Source organism: Crocodylus siamensis, chromosome 15, assembly GCF_052110815.1.
Source record: "Crocodylus siamensis isolate JL-2025a chromosome 15, ASM5211081v1, whole genome shotgun sequence".
Lineage (NCBI taxonomy): Eukaryota > Metazoa > Chordata > Crocodylia > Crocodylidae > Crocodylus > Crocodylus siamensis.
The window spans coordinates 30,916,216-30,932,668 of record NC_143409.1 but is presented as its reverse complement, the minus strand read 5'-3'; the positions used below and the strand labels follow the sequence as shown (position 1 = coordinate 30,932,668).

The window sequence follows — 16,453 nt, the reverse complement described above, 5'->3', positions numbered from 1 at the left end:
CCAGCAGGGAGCTGTGACCCCTCTTGACAGGATTTGGCTTGGGGACTGCTGTCATCTCGCACGCAGATTCAGACCGGAAGGAGTCTGGCACAGCCCCACAGCCCTCCCGAGGGCTGCAGGCCCTCAGATCTGCATGTGAGATGACAGCAAGCTGCCACTGCTGGCTGGGGCCAGCACCAACACTGGGTTCTACTTTTTATGAATTACCCTCACCTTTTCAATTGTGATTTTTGCATGCTTTGTCAGTGAAAAGGTTTCTTAGCTACACTCTACATTTATATGGTAAATTATTCACAGCTGTCTGGTTGTCTGAGCAAAGGTGAAAATCAATCCCGGTGTAACCTGGGCAGTACTCCAAGAGGTACCCCCTCTCCAATTGAAGGGATCAAAGCAGGTGCACAAGCGCTGTGGGAGGTGTAGAGACTCTCCTCCCCATTAGAGCAGAGCCAGACCACCAATGGGGACTTAAACATATACCTTTTAATACTGGGAACATAACAGGCATAAATCAGAGGGTATAGTACACAACAATGCCCCAAGGGGGCAGGATTCAACAAAGGTTAGACACTTACAATCATTGACAAAAACAGGTTAACAAAATATAAAACACAAACAGCAGAACAAACAGTATGGGTTGGTGAAATATACAAAGGGCACGAGAAGCAAAATGTCAAATGACAAGGAAACATAGGGCCTTGGTACCTGGAGGGGGAGAAAACATAATGGCCCCTTTCCACTGCAAGAAGATTTGCTTCTTGTTATCTCACTCACCCCAAGTCACCTCAGCTGGGACTTAAACCCAGATCTGCCACATGGTAGGCAGGAACGCTGCCATACAACCATCACTAGTGGCACTGCTCTAGCCTGCTGGGGGTCTTGACCTTCCCAGAGCCCAACCTCACGTCAAGCTGCTTACCCTCTGATTGGAGGAGCTGGAAGCAGAGCTGGGAAGCTCTCAGTTGCTGCTCAGAGCCTTCCTGGAGCTGGGGAGCCTCTCCTGCTGGCTGCAGCCTCTCCTGGGGATCCTAGAGCCCAGTGAGGGCGTCTCCTGCCAGCCGCACGCTGCGCTGCTGAGGGTCCCACTGCTGCCTGCAGGTTCTGCTCTTTCAGGGCACTGCTCCTGCCCCTCTGGCTCAGCTCTGTGAAACCCCTTCCTTGTTGCCCCTTGCTGGTCTCTCCCCTGAGTCAGCCCACGCTGCCCCTTTTATCCTCCTCCAGATGACCCAAGGGGCCAATCTGGACACAGGGGGGTGAGTCCCTGGGGCCTGATTGGTGCAGAAAGGGAATCCCAAGTCCTCCAATCATCGTTTACCCCTTCAAAGCCCCTGGGCCAAATTATTACCAGATTGGTACAGAAAGGGAATCCCAAGTCCTCCAATCATCTTTTCCCCTTTCAAAACCCCTGGGCCAGGTCACTGCCAGCCAGCCTGTCACTCAGGCATCTCAGCTATTGTAGGCAGAATGAAAAAACACACCAATGAAAAACATGCATCTAGTATAGGCACCATTGGAAGTCTGGTTATAGGAAAGTGTCTAAATTATAATTTTTATACTAATGCACTAGATTTGTGTTAATTTCCATTACCACATGGCATAACTGTTGCTTCCTAATAAATAAGGGAAAGTTTGAATATATTAGCAAATAGTCAAACACAAGCTCCCAAAATAATTTTTCAGAGGTGCTAGTAATTCTTCAATAGCAATATCAAGAGGCCTTATGTTAGACTTGAATGACACTGACATATATACACCCCTCGTAGCTGACAGAGGAGAACAGATCTCATAGAATATTTTCACTCAAAAGGGAAAATGAAGTTTCTTTTGTGTTCACTAAGTCAGTTAACTTCCCACATTAGCTTTTAAATGGACTTTAGGCCCTCTACAGGTACAAAGAAGGTACTTTTTAGTCTAGTTAAAACATTTGCAGTCTCAAATTCAAAGAAGTTGAAATCTTAACTGCTACTACAGGAAAAAAAGGCAACTGCCTGCAGGCAGTGGTGGTGGCCAGCAGCAATTGCAGACCGCCTGCAGACGCTGCTGGCAGTGTCATCAGTGGGGGGGCGGGGACAGGGGGTGGTAAGTGGCCATCATTCACAGGTGACACTTTTTATAGCGGGTGCACCACCAATCTCAGAGGGGGCATGTGTACCCCTTACACATCGCCAATGCTGAGGATCTATAACAAACTTCAGTGTCTTGCCCAGTAATACCCCTTCCTACCTTCCTTTTCCCCATTGTGATATTGGTGCACATAGGTCCTATTTTCTCTATGCAGTATTTTCTTATTTCTGTAGTCTATCAGGTTATAACAATAAAATGACATTCTCAAACCTTTAGCTTTTATCTCTGTCTTTCCTGACCAGTTCATATCTTTCAATATCTATGTTCAGCTCAGGACTGCTGTTTTTTTCCATGCTTCTATAATAATCCAATAGTATTTGTTTTGTTACCTAGACTGTATTGCATTGCATGTACCAGTATGACAATATTTAAGGCACAGTAATTTTAGGCTGCTCCTGGAGCTCTTAACCCCTGGAGTGTCCAAGCATTAACACCTAAAACTAGGTTTAAGCACTTGTTTATGTGCCTCAAAATTATACCACTCCAGGATTGGATTTTCTCGGATCAGTGCTATGCAGCTCATGTTACAGGTATAGCAACTGTAGGCCGCACCTTAGTGTAAACTTCCCACGCACCACCCCCAGCTCTGTTGACCCCAATCAGGCCTCCGCTTGCCCTCCCAGTAACCAAGATCCCATCCCTCCTCCCCCACTTAATGTAGCTGCTTGTGCTGTTTCTGTCCCAGGGGAGCAGGTAGCTGGGCAGGCAGTTTAACCCTTCTGTGCCTGCTCCCCTGGAACAAACAGCCTAGCCAGGCCCTCACAAGTAAGTAATGCCCTGGAGCACGTGGACGCAAGAGGGAACCCCAAGGTGCAGGAGCGGAGCATGGAACTTGGGGAACCCAGGGCAAGGGGGCACGGTGGGGAGAAGTGATGTTACTTTTCAGTCCTCCAGACCTCTGCTGGCCTGAAGTGCAACTGCTCCAAACTTGAGCTACCACTAACACGGATGAACATGTGTGCAGCTCACAGCACAAGGTGTAACAAGGCTTTGAAATAGCTCACTAGTGGGCTCTGCTTCCAAAACAGCTGCACTCCCTTAGGGCCACACTATGCCCATTCCCCAACCTGGCCTCACTCTCATCTGACACACCTTGATGTCAAAGTTAAAATATTTGGGAAGCTGCCTTCAGAGAATCAAGAGTCCAGCTTTCAGTGCCTTGACCAGCTGGCTCATTATTAGGCTGCCTAATCTGAGGGAAAATCCCACACTCTTGCCCTTCCATCCTCATGTCCCAGCCAGAGGGGGCCCTTCGTCACTCTCACATGTCCAGCCACCTTTGGGGCCCCAACCCTCCCAGGCCCTTCCTCTCATCCATCTAGCTGCTCTTTGGAGCTTCAACTCCTCCAGGCTCTTTTCTGGGTATTAGTCCCCATTTCAAAGCTCCAGGCCACAGTCTGGGATGGCTCTACCCCTCTGCTCTATAGCCAGAGCAGTGAGGGCTGGCTGACAAGGGGGTAGGGGTGGGAAACCCAGCTGGGGACCACAGCTGGCTTTGCCGGGAGGTCAGGAGGAGAGCCCCTGCCAGACTTGTCCCCATTGGACTGGAGAGGGTAGGGGTGTGGGCTGGTAGGCTCAGATGGAGGGGAGGGAGTAGGGTTTAAACCCCTCTCCCACAGGCATGGGATCTCAACTAGGGTCTGCTTGGCAGGGACATGGCAGCCCTCTGCCAGGCTATTTCTTGCTTGCTGCTGTGGGGGGGTGCAAAAAGACTGAGATGGACTCCCCCACCCAGGCAAACCCTGGCTGGGGTCTTGGGGGTAGGGAGGGAGTTTAAAACCCTTTCCCTGGCTCAGTGTGCTGGCCCCAGGCTGAGGCGTGTCCCTGGCCCATGCTCTCCTCTCCTGTGTGGGGAGGGTGGAAGGCGGCAGTAGCTTGAAAGGGACTGCCAAGCAAGGTAAATAGATAATATTATTCACAATTTTACAAGTCAAAAACTGAGGTATGGAGAGCAGAAGTCACTGGCTCAAAGTAAATTCTGTGACAAAATCGGAAACAGAACCCAGGGGTCACGTCTACATGAGTGGAGGACCGCACAGTTGTTACTGTGCAGTCATTTAGTACTTGCTTGGCCAAGTACTAAGTGACTTCACCATAACCAGCATTACTGCACAGTACTGTCCCCGCACAGGTGTTTTTTAAGCTATTGCACAGTAGCTCATTACTACTGCGCAGTACTATCGCTGTCACAACTCGTTCCCGCCAGTGCTACGGTGCAGAAGCTCATAGCATCTCATGCAGACACGCCTAGTTTTCCTGATTCTCAGTCTTGTGCTTTAACCATAATCTTCCTCAAATAGGCTTGCTAACTAACAACTGCTTCAAGCAAACAGCCATCACCTACAAGGAAGTGTCCAAGAACTGGAAAGGACATCATTACAACACTGTCCAGATCAAACTAGAGAATCATTAGGAAATAAAGTAAAACACAGAAGACCATTGGTGTGACCAAGTTTTAACATCTTATGTAGCAGCCTACAAACATGAGAGGGCATAAAAAATAGGGATACAAGAGTTACCATGGAAACCATAAGCGGTCCTCAATCGGACTTGAACGCCCAACAAGGATGTACCACAGACAAGGCAGTGCACACCACTGCCATTATCAAAGCACAGTATCAGATTTTTCTTCCACTGCTATTGATAGTCTCTGCTTTTATTTAATGTGTGCTACTGTGGACTTCCTGTAACCTTCACTAGCCTGTGGTGAGTGGACTGCTTTTCTATCAGGCTTTTATTTGCTAGGTGCACAGTGCCCTGATTTACACATTTGCCCCTTCAGGATCTCTCCAGCATGCATATTCCAAGGAAGTCTGTTTTTCATAATATATCTTTAGCTCTTACAACTTTTACAGGCAACTTTCAAAATGCTCACCATATTCTTAGGCCATAAACTGCGGTCACTTATGATCCTACTGTATTCAGTGATATTGCATGCCTGCCTTTAGATTCAGGGTTGTACCTTACACTTGAGAAACAATGGTTTACAAGATGTATTATATATCTATTATACGATTAGTGCTGTGGCCTATTTGTAGTGAATAATTTTATAAAGGTTGGTTTTTCCTCTTTATGAATTGTTTGTGAGTAGGTTTTGGTTTTCTACAGATCTTACCTAGAATTATCTACTGCTGAAGTCTATGAATAATTAGCCTGTACCAAATTGGTGGCTTGTTGCCAGGTCTTTATTAAAAATTCAAGCTCCACTGGTTAATTTTTCCTGGGCATGTAAATTACCCGTATATGCTTTAATATGCCTGGACTGGTTAAGTATATGTCCCAGAAGTAGTTTTCTAGTTTGAGTACGTTAACAATTTTTCGCGGATTTTTTTTTTATCTATGGTGTTTCCACTCATATCCCTGCTAAAAAATCTACAATCCTGTATTAATGAGTATTAATCGATGGAATAACTGTGATTTTTTTTATATGCTTTATACACACAAGGGCAAAACTCTTCTCTGTTCCACTGACTTCAATGGAATCTTTTTGGATGTATAGTGGTCTAATTTGAGAGCAGAATGGGTTGTTAGGGACCTGATTTGCTGTTGTTGTCCAACTGCATAGCCTCACTAGGGAACAAACTGGCACAAGATAATCCAGGGGTGGGCAAAATATGGCCCACAGGCCAGCTCCAGCCCACCAACAGATTTGATCCAGCTTGAGGGTGAACAGCCACCAACTCACTGAACCTGGCCCAAGGGTGGCTGGTGGCTCTGGCCATTGTGTGGTGCCAGGTCAGTGGGAGGGTAGGACCGCTTCCATCCAGCAGCATCAGCCTTTGACACAATGGCATTAGCGAAGGACCCAGATGGGGACTTCTGTTGCAGCAGGTGGGTGGTGGTGTCAGCTGTGGGTGCAGCCAGCAGGTTCCAGAGCCCTGACGTAGACACTACCAATGGGTTCCACAGCTGACACCACTGTCCACTGAAGCTCCCACCCAGGGCCCTGAATCAGAACCTGCCAGCAATATCAGCTGTGGACCCAGGAAGGAGTGGGCATCAGTGTCAGCTGTGACAACGCTGGCAGGTTCCACATTGGGCTTCCAGAACCTGCTGGCTGTGCCCACAGCTGACACCACCACCCACTTGCCAAGGCAGAAGTCCCCACCTGGGTCCACAGCTGAGTTTCAGAGCTCAGGGCAAACTATACCTCTGGCTAGGGAGAAGAGAAGAAAAGAGAAGAGGGAGAGGGAGAAGGAGAAGGGGAGAGATGGATATGGCCCTCGACAGGTCCTCAAAACTCATTAAGTGGCCCTCTAGCTAAAATAATTTCCCATCCCTGAGATAATCCCAACCGGATCTGTGCCATTACCACATAAGCCTGTGGTACACGGAATATCCGGGTTCAAATATGTGGGAGCCCCCCTGTAAGATTTGATAATCATAACCTGAGGGGGGTCAGAATTCCAGGGGATTTTATTAGGGCATCATGATGGTCAGCCCAATTTTGGTTTACAGACCCCCCAACAGTCAAAGTGTAATTCAAACCCTGGGTAACATTTTACAGCAGATCAGAAGTGGTTAAAGATTAGGCTGACGAGAGGGAAGCAGAAGTGGGCACAACTCAGGCTGCCCCACACCCTGGCTGTTACCCAGCTATCAGAACCCAGGGCTCATTTTAGCCTGTACCAGCCACTTAACTGGCCTCCAACAAACCTACAATAAGTCCACTTCTATTCCCTTTCCATAATAGCCCTAGGATGTCTTGTCTTGTATGATTAGTCCATGCTGGAAATATTAGCAGGTGAATGAAATTTTTAGTGTGTGTTGCATGTTTTAGTAAACCATCAATTTAATCTTTTTTTTGGCCATTTGATTCCTCATTCAAAATAACCTTTGTGCACAATGTTAAAAATATGTTAAAGAAGTAACTTCCTTCCACTCTCCTAATTTCTTTTTTGCGTGCTCACTTCTTTTATTTATACCCCTTGCTAGCTAAGGAACAAGTGAAGGAACACTGCTAAATGGTAAAACACTGAATTGGAAATAGCTCCCTCTTCAGCACTATTTCCATCTCTCCAGATAATATTAGCAGAGCTTGTTACGATTCACATGTGAAAAGTGCATGGCCCATTATGTAGGCATTGGCTGTAAAGAGGAAGTTAGTTGCACAACAGTTGAGGAAACTGAGGTACAGAAGCGTGGTAGAACTGGGAGTAATGCATGCTAAAGGAATAAAAGATGTGGTAGCTTAGTTAAAATGGTGAGACAAATGGACAGACAAGGAATAGTATAACATAAGGGGTACCGTTTTGGAGGTTGTGGTTGTCAGTAGTCCCTTGATTTGAGGATGATCTCCACTATGGCTTGTTGATGGGCCTTAAGGTAACTTAAGAGTCTGATTCCCTGAGCCACGGACCCATCTGCAGAAGTTGCAGGTCTTTCCGCAGAGGAGAGTTTATGCTGTAAGCTATTTCTTTCCTTTTCCTTCCTCTGTTCTCACTTTTCTGCTTTGAGGGCAAGATGCTTTACCTGGAAACACACTGCTGCTTGCCTGAGGTTGTGATAAGATTGGAGTTGGTTGGCAGCCAGCTCCTTCCAGCTCTGTTTCTTTTTCTTGAGGTATTCCTTCAGTGTGTCCTTGTCGTGTGGGAAGTAGCTTCACAGTGGTGTACAAGGTGTGTCATGACAGCAGTTAATTTGCTGTTCGGGTAGGATGGGTGGCACAGAAGGCCAACGAAGCTTCAAAAAGCACCAAAAATCTGCCAGTGTAGCAAGAGTTTTGCTTCAGTACTTAAAAGTTAAAGTTGACATTACAGACCCCATGCAGTAAATGTTGCCACCTGAAGTTGTTGACCTTTTGAACTGCTGCCCCAGTTATTGGAGTTGGGCGTGCGCAGTTGAGAGAGTGCTTGGCAGGAATGTGAAGTGTATGTTCTGGGGTATAGATGGGAGATTGCTGTGACTGACAGGTGAATGTATATAGTGTAAAAGTGAATCGAGTGAAATGGCTGGATCCTGCTTGGTTGGCATTGATTGACAGATCCTTTACCTCAGATGACTGGTTAATGCAGTGTGGAGCTGTTGTGTGTGGAGAGTGTGGTCCTGGCAGTGCATGTTTGTATGTGGAAGTTGGTTTATAAAGATGTGTTCAAACTGCATGCGTTTGTTAGCGTGTGAGGTTTGGCAGGGCTGCTGTCTTAGTGAGACTGTGGCTCAGAAGCCCAGTCCTTTGAGAGACTTCCCTGCCACCTATATTAGATTTTGACCTTTGGAGTGAGTGCCTATTGGATTTGTCATTGGGTTGCCACCACTGCTGTTTGCCATTTGCATTTGCTGATACTGGGTTGTTCTTTTACCAAACTAAGAACAGATGACAGTGGAAAGTATATTGGCCACCTGTTGTTAGTGTTCGTTCTCCCTTGGCTTCATTAATATTCCCCTCTTCCCTTTGTTACCTCTTCTCCCTAATACATCCTCTCTATGTTTGCACCTTTCAGCACTGCTTCCTTGTTATTCCATTATCAAGTCAGGCTGGAAATCCCACTTGACAGCATAGGTCTGCACTGTTAAACAGCCTGATTCAACCTCCTGGGAAAACTACCCAAGCACCTACCTTAGCGAGGTCATGTTTTGAGGTTCACCCACCTTAAAATTTGTCCTTGCAACAGGGGCACCAAGACAGAATCTGTGAACCCTGAGGATGGGGAGCCAGGGGAGAAAGGTACCTCAGGTACTTGCTGGGGGTAGCTGAGCAGGGAGTGTCTTAATAGGATGTTTTGTTTGGCTGGAGGGGAGCCAAGGGGTCAGAGGGACTCTTTAGGTCCCAGTTTCCCCGAGGATGTCTGGGGGTGCAGGGGGGAGCATAGGGACCAGCAGTGAGTGTGTAAGGATGCGGTAGGGCTCTGCTGGATGCTTCAGGAAGAATGTTCTCCCTAGTAGAGTAGTGAAGCGCTGGGACAGGTTACCCAGAGAGGTTGTGGACTTTCCCATCATTAGATGTTTGTAAGCCTGGGCTAGACAAAGCTTTGGCTGGGATGATTAGTTGGGGACAGCCCTTTCTCGAGCAGGAGGTTGGACTAGCTCAGGTTCTCAACCTTCTGCACCTTACCTCCCACCAACCATTTCACCAAAAAACCATGATACAAGCAAAACTGCACTTTTCCCAAGTGCATTTGTACATTTACATGAATTTTAGTATTATTTGAAAATTTCCCTTAATAATTAATACGAGTTGAAGTCCCACCTACGTGACTTTCATGCCCCACTGGTTGAGAAACACTCGTCTAGATGACCTCCTGAGGTCCCTTCCAACCCTGACCTTCTACAATTCAAGGAGGAGGAGACGGGGGTGGGAAGCGCGGAGGGGGGCCGGGCACAGGCTTGCCCGAGCGAGGAGCATGGGAGGTTGTGTCGCTGCAAGGAGAGAAGCTCCGAGACAGGATGAAGACACCTGCGGAAAGCAGCGGCACGCTCCAAACGCGTCAGAACGAGCCCGCAGGGGCGAGGCACACCCCACCCTGAGAACTCAAGCAAGGCCCCGCCCCGGCTCCTCTTCTGGGGTTGCGGGGGGGGGGGGGGGCGGCCGTGACGTCACGCGCGGGAATTCTAGACCGTTCCACAGCCTGTCGCGTAGGGCGGCGTCATTCCAGAAGTTTCGGCGCTGCCGCTATAAAAGCGGCGGGACAAGCGGGGCGCTCGTGAGGAGATAAGTGGAGCGGTGCTTGTGGGCCGGGGTTAGTACTGGGGGCGCGCTAACGGCCGCGCTGTGCTGCGGGCGCCATGGTGAAGGAGACTGGCTACTACGACATCCTGCAGGTGAAGCCCAGCGCCAGCTCGGACGAGATCAAGCGCGCCTATCGCAAGCTGGCGCTCAAGTACCACCCCGACAAGAACCCGAGCGAGGGCGAGCGGGTAGGTGCGGGGCGGGGCGAGATCCTCCGGAGCGGTGCGCTGCGCTGCGCTTCGCGGGCAGCTCCTTACACCCGCTCCGCGGGAGGGGCCGGGCGGGCCCGGGCCAGGCAGCCGCCGGCGGTGCAGCGGTCTTGGGAGATATGAGAGCCCTAGTAACTGGGGCCGGCTCCGTGGGAGATATGAGAGCCCTGGTAACCGGGGCCGGCTCCGTGCTGGGCGGAGCCGACGCGTTGGCCGCAGCGGCGCGGCCTCCGGGAGCCGTACAGCCTCTTCCTGTCCGTGCGCGGAGACCTTATCTGCCCTCCAGACCCGCGGTGGGGGGGCGGAGCTGTGACTCTGTGCCTATGGAAACGGCATTGTTATCAAAATAAGATCCCAGGAACCCCGGGTGTTAAGTTTGGTGGTGAGAAGCTAGGGACTTTATTTAGCTGCTTGTGCATGGGTGATTACAGCCTGCACAAGCATTAGATGCTTTATACAAGTGTAAAGTATGGTGTTATATAGTCCTTGGTGTTCCCTTCTTAATTCTGCCCTAGATTAAGTAGATGAAAATAGTGGCCTCCAAGAGCACTGTGGTACTTTCATCACTAAGTATAATGAATCTTCTAGGCCTTTTGGAGAGGAAATAATTATTTTAGTCGAACTTTCCTTTTGCAGCTTGTTCTGCTTTGCTGGACTTAAAGGGGAGAATGGCTAATTCAGCTGTCAAACTTAAAGTTACCTAATTAGGGGAGCTAACTTGTGGAAGAAACAGGCTGTCAGAGCTGGCTATTATGATCTGGCCTGACTTAATGGTATTTCTTATTCCCTCTTCCGCCTTCTTTCCCCCCCCCCCCCTTAAAAGTTTTGTTTCTGTTTCTAAAGTTTCCAAGCCTTACCAAAGAGAAGGCCTAAGTGATTGGATGGTATAAATTCAGTAAAAATTCATAATGTATAAAAGTGCTGGCAGCTGCCCCTAGTATTTATTTATATCCTGTTGCTTTGAAGTGGTGGAGCTGTTCTTCAGAACATGATATTTGCATGGAAAAGGCTAGTGTTGATGGGCAAGGTAACCCCAGAGGGAGCCATTTTAGGTGTCTTTGGATTTATAAAAGGTTTTGCTAACCTCTAGTAGATGGTAAAAAAGAGAACCTTTTTTTTATGCATCACCTGAGAAATAATCATAGTTTGAGTGATGGGCTCACAAACTTGGTGAAGCTGAAAACTACTTCCAGGTAATTCTAAAGCAGTTTCATCAGTCAGTGTGCAGGATGCATAGTAGATGAATTGTGCTATTTGTAGGCTAGACCCATTGAAGCTTTCACTAGGATGAAACTAGAGGATTCCAATTGTATACACCAATGTTTGCTCCATATGTTTGGCTCCACAGTTGTGGGAAAAATGCTTTTTGGAGACTATGTAGGAAATTCTTTTCTGATGTGCAGATAACTTAAAGGGAGGAAATTGAGCTGTTGATTTTAGAAATGTAATTGCTTCACAGTGGAGTCTGGGTCAGAAGAAAAATTGATGAGTAGATATAGGATTGATAGGCTTTCTGTGGAATACAGTGAAAGTATAATCTGGTTCATGCTTGTCAGTCTTGTAGCTCATCTAATGTTCAAGGCAAAATTATAAAAGATGCATTCAAAATTATACTCATTTCATGATAACAAGAAATGTAAAAGTCTGGATTCATAAAATTACTTTTAAGATGGGCTCTATGTATTCTTTTTTTGCAGGGGGGGCAAGACATGATACAGATTGCTTAATGTAATAGCACCTTGCTAGTCTGTCTTGCATATGTTTACAAACTGTTTAAAAAGCTTTCTATAAATGAATTGCAAGTGCTGCAAGAATTTTTTTTGATTGCAGTTCAAATCCTGGGGCAGTTAACCAGTCAGTCCAGTTATGCAGGTTATTTGTGCTATTGCTCATAGTTGCTCAGAGCTTCTCTTTCTCTTTTTTAGTTTAAGCTCATATCCCAGGCATATGAAGTTCTGTCGGACCCAAAGAAAAGGGACCTTTATGACCAGGGTGGGGAACAGGCTATTAAAGAAGGAGGCTTGAGTGGCGGCAACTTCTCTTCACCCATGGACATCTTTGACATGTTCTTTGGTGGTGGAGGCCGAATGAATAGAGAGAGAAGAGGTACATAGTTCTAAATAAGTTCTAGAACTTAACCACACACTAGTGCATAAGAAACAAGTGTGTTTTTTGGTTTTGTTTTTGGGTTGGTTTTTTTTTTAGTATAATTACTAAATGAACATAGTGTAGATGTTATCTGTTGTAACAGCAACTTTTGCAAGGTATGAACTGATCCATTTTCTATAGAAACTAGAGCCTAACAATATAGATAATATGATTAAGACATATTGCTAACTTTACTTATTAAGTGGGACATGGAAATTGTGAGAAGAAAGGAATGGTGAGAAGAAAGAGAGAGGATGTCAGAACAGAGGAATTGGAGTTAAGACTTGTGGGTAAGACTTACAAGTCAAATCCCTGACTTACTGATGTACTTCAGGCAGATAGCCTCAAAGGGCACGATCAACTTGAAAAACCACTCACTGTATGTGTCTACTGTCATAAGATGGTAATATTTGGGGTTACTACAAGTGACTTCATTCAAATTTTACTTGAGCTCATGTCTTGCTTTTGGTAGCACTGTCACTGTTTCACCACTGTTTGCCAGCTTAGTACATGGTTTCAGAACATTCTTTTTCCTGTTACTAATGCTGTGGCAGTGGCATGAAAACCATAGTGTTTGGTATAGCTTAAAAGATGCCAAAATTACCCCTCATCCCCAGTCTGCACCCCAGCAATAAGAGCTGCCCCGTAGTGATGTTCTTGTAGCTGCAGCAGCTGGTGCACAGGTACCATGCTGCTGCTGTTTTTAAGAGCATGGGCTGGGGGGTAAGTGGAACACGTGGATGAAGCAGCAGCTGGAGAGGGAAGTGGGGGGAGGATGCCTGCTCTTGGAACCTAAGCCCCCTGCCTTACATTCCAGAAAGATTTACCCAGGAGAATCCTGCTTATGCCACTGCTTGAAAATCTGAAGATGGGTCTAATTAAAGAACTTTTTAAGATCAAGGATCAAGTATCAAGTTGATAGTGCCCTTATTCTTGCTGATTTAACCAAGTCGGCAAATGAGATTAATGACAATTGCTTGATGTAAAGTCAAACTATATTCCTGTGCGAGTGAAATGGTGAAAACTGTTAAGTCGTGCATATTTGAGAGGGTTGAATGTAGCCCTCTAATATTTGTTGTGTCTGTAATATACCCAGTCTTATGCTACTGTCTTGCACTAACAAGCAATCTGTTTGGAAACCTTATAAGAAGTCATGGATAATTATAATTGTCCCAGTGTTGACCTTTTTAAAATCCTTTTCCTTAAAGGGAAGAATGTTGTGCATCAGTTAAGCGTATCTCTTGAAGACTTGTATAATGGAGTCACAAGGAAGCTGGCACTACAGAAGAATGTAATTTGTGCAAAGTGTGAAGGTAAGCATTTTAACACCAAAGAGAAAATCCTCACTTTTTTTGCAATTAGTTTGTACTTCAAAATGTGGTTTATATGAACCTCTACTGAGTAACTGCTGTGGTACCCAGTCACTAATTTAAAAAGCTCTAATACCAAAGCAGTTATCTTACTTGCATATTAATAGAGACCAGAGTTCAAGATCCTTATAGACAAGAATCAAATTAAGAGCTATAGAATATTTAACAGCTAGGAGTGTTCTTTAAGCTGCCTTTTATTGACTTGCATCAGGTAAAAGTTTGAGATTTGTTGTCTTGTCATATGGATAATGTCACATGACCACTTTAATGGGGCTTTCTCTCTCTTTACCTCTGGAAGAACAAGTTGGGTTATATGCAAATACTAACAACCTAGGCTTAAAGAAATCTAGCAAATGACATGGTTTAAAAAAGCTGTAATCACATTAAAGATTTTATGACCCCTTGCTGAAAACAGCTTGGATATGAAGGGAGGGATAAAGCTGACGGCGTGAGCAATCTGGTAGTACATCTAAAATCTGGTTTGATGGCAATTTTAATAACTGAGAGAGACAGATGCATGATGCAAAAACTAAACTTTCACAAGTTTTTACAGAATTTCCTGGGGATCTAAATATACTCCCTCCCTTAGAAGCAAAAAATTAGAGACTTAGTAGGGAATTTCAGTTTGGTGTTGCTGAGTGACTAGCTTTCCTTATAAGCTTTGCTTCAGGTTAATTCTTTTTTATTTCTCTATCAAGGATATGGTGGAAAGAGAGGAGCCATAGAAAAGTGTCCCATGTGTAAAGGAAGAGGAATGCAAGTTATTGTTCAACAGATTGGACCTGGCATGGTACAGCAAATTCAAACTGTGTGTTCAGAATGCAAAGGCCAAGGTGAAAGAATAAATCCAAAAGATAGGTGTGAAAACTGCAATGGATGTAAAGTTGTTAGAGAGAAAAAGATCATAGAAGTTCATATTGATAAAGGTAAGAATTAAGAAACAAATTAGTTGCAAGATTTTCAGGGTAGACTTGCTTAACTCAAAGAAACTGAGTTGTAAAATTTTTCGGGACTCTAAATAGACTGAAGTATTGTGGGGAGGGGGTTTTGTTTGTTTGTTTTTAACAAAACCAATTTGTAACTTTTTTTCTTTTTAGGTATGAAAGATGGGCAGAAAATAGTATTTCATGGAGAAGGTGATCAAGAACCTGACCTGGAACCTGGTGATGTTGTTATTGTGCTTGATCAAAGGGAACACAGTGTCTTTCACAGACGGGGACATGATTTAATTATGAAAATGAGAATCCAACTCTGTGAGGCTTTATGTGGCTTCAGAAAGACTATTGAAACACTGGATAATAGGATCCTTATTGTATCCACTAGACCAGGTAGGTTTTAAATATTGATGCGGTTGCTTCTATTGAAGGTGCTGCTGTGATTCTGAATTTGTTACAAGCAGTTACATTTTTGGCAACTGTTAAAGCCATACACATAGCTAATCAAAAACCCTCTTTCCATTTTTTTGGCTTTCAAAATGCAATTTGTTGGTGTCCAGAAGTTGTCAGTCCTCAGTTGGTGAGGTCGCCTAGCACAGTGGTGTTGTCTGTGGGTACATATGCTCTATAAGATGTCAGGCTTCTGAGAAGCTAGATACTGGGACCAAATAACTAGGAATTTAGTGAATCCATATGTAGCAGATAACTTGAAAGAATATTCTCAAAGGGGTATTGATAATATTCTTTTGAGTTTAGGTGTTTTCATCTACTGTTAGAAACAGCTGTCCCCACCGTGTTGATGTCTGCCTGGGTTTTCACAAAATGGAGAGATGCTTTTCAAATAGGAATGTAAACAGGAATGCTTCCTTTATAGCCCAACAGTTTAAAACAAAAAACAAAAAAAAAGTGAATGTAAAGGTACTAGTTTTCAGGCTTAATAAACTAATACCTCTCTTTGGACAGGAGAAGTGATAAAGCATGGTGACTTAAAATGTATCAACAATGAAGGGATGCCCATTTACAAGTCTCCATTGGACAGAGGTTGTCTAATTGTACAGTTCTTGGTAAGCTTATTGTCTTATTCTCCTTCATGCCTTATGTAGCACTTCAGCTAAGGAATAATGACTTACAGAATAACGTTTATTGTAGGTCCAATTTCCAGAGCACCATTGGCTTCCAAGGGAGAAGTTGCGTATGCTGGAAGGTCTGCTTCCTCCACGAGAAGTAGTCATGATTACAGATGACATGGATCAGGTAGATCTTGTAGACTTTGACCCGAGAGAGCAAACCTACCGTAATAGTGGAGAAGCATATGAAGATGATGAGGAAGGACCTAGAACAGGAGTGCAATGCCAGACATCTTGAAGTGATGTAAAATGGATATACATTTTTCATAATGGAAAACTACATGGCTTAAACAGCCATTAGTCTCGTTTCTTTTTCCTTGTGTTCAGCAAATTGAGTTGCTGCGCCATCACTTTTATAATCCAGTTTTTTATTTAAGTGTGTTCACGTAGTTTTCACATGCAGCTTAAACACTTCCAGGTTATGCAGCTGAGAACAAAGGGACTTATTAGATATTTGTGAACCTTTGTAAGCAACTGCAATAAATTGAATTGCCACTCAAAGCAAAGTGATTTAATCTATTGTATTTATGTCAGACTCCTGCAATACCAGTTTAGGCTAACTTACCATCTTGTGTAAATATTTTTCATATTGTAAAGTTAATTTCTTAGAATAAAAAATTAATTCCAAGCATGTTTTCTGACTCTGAGAAGTTCAGCTAATTATTTGTCATCCATACTTGGCATATACAGTGGAGGTCCATAAATATCTGCTTTATTCTGTGCTAGCCCAGAACCAAGAGATGTACTGAAGTCAGTTGGTCTATCCATCAGTCACTCAAATAATTCCAGCCCTTCTAGAATTAATCAGATGTTCAGTTTTAACTATCTGCTTTCTTTACTTAGCAGTTTTGCATAAGACTGCATGGTAAAATGAAGA

The 16,453-nt window shown here is 44.9% G+C and overlaps 1 protein-coding gene across 2 annotated transcripts; it reads left to right on the top strand.

The window, feature by feature from the left end:
* Positions 1-9,666: 9,666 nt before the first annotated feature.
* On the top strand, positions 9,667-16,204 carry DNAJA4 (DnaJ heat shock protein family (Hsp40) member A4). Of its 2 annotated transcripts, XM_090028604.1 has the most exons (7): positions 9,667-9,975; positions 11,922-12,102; positions 13,353-13,457; positions 14,213-14,440; positions 14,612-14,842; positions 15,413-15,513; positions 15,599-16,204. In XM_090028604.1, the coding sequence occupies exons 1-7, from the start codon at positions 9,844-9,846 to the stop codon at positions 15,812-15,814; spliced, it is 1,194 nt and encodes a 397-aa protein (XP_089884730.1). In that variant the 5' UTR covers positions 9,667-9,843; the 3' UTR covers positions 15,815-16,204. The 2 variants fall into 2 exon arrangements, with proteins under 2 accessions (XP_089884730.1, XP_089884731.1); XM_090028605.1 differs by lacking the exons at positions 9,667-9,975; positions 11,922-12,102 and adding an exon at positions 12,185-12,434.
* Positions 16,205-16,453: the final 249 nt, after the last annotated feature.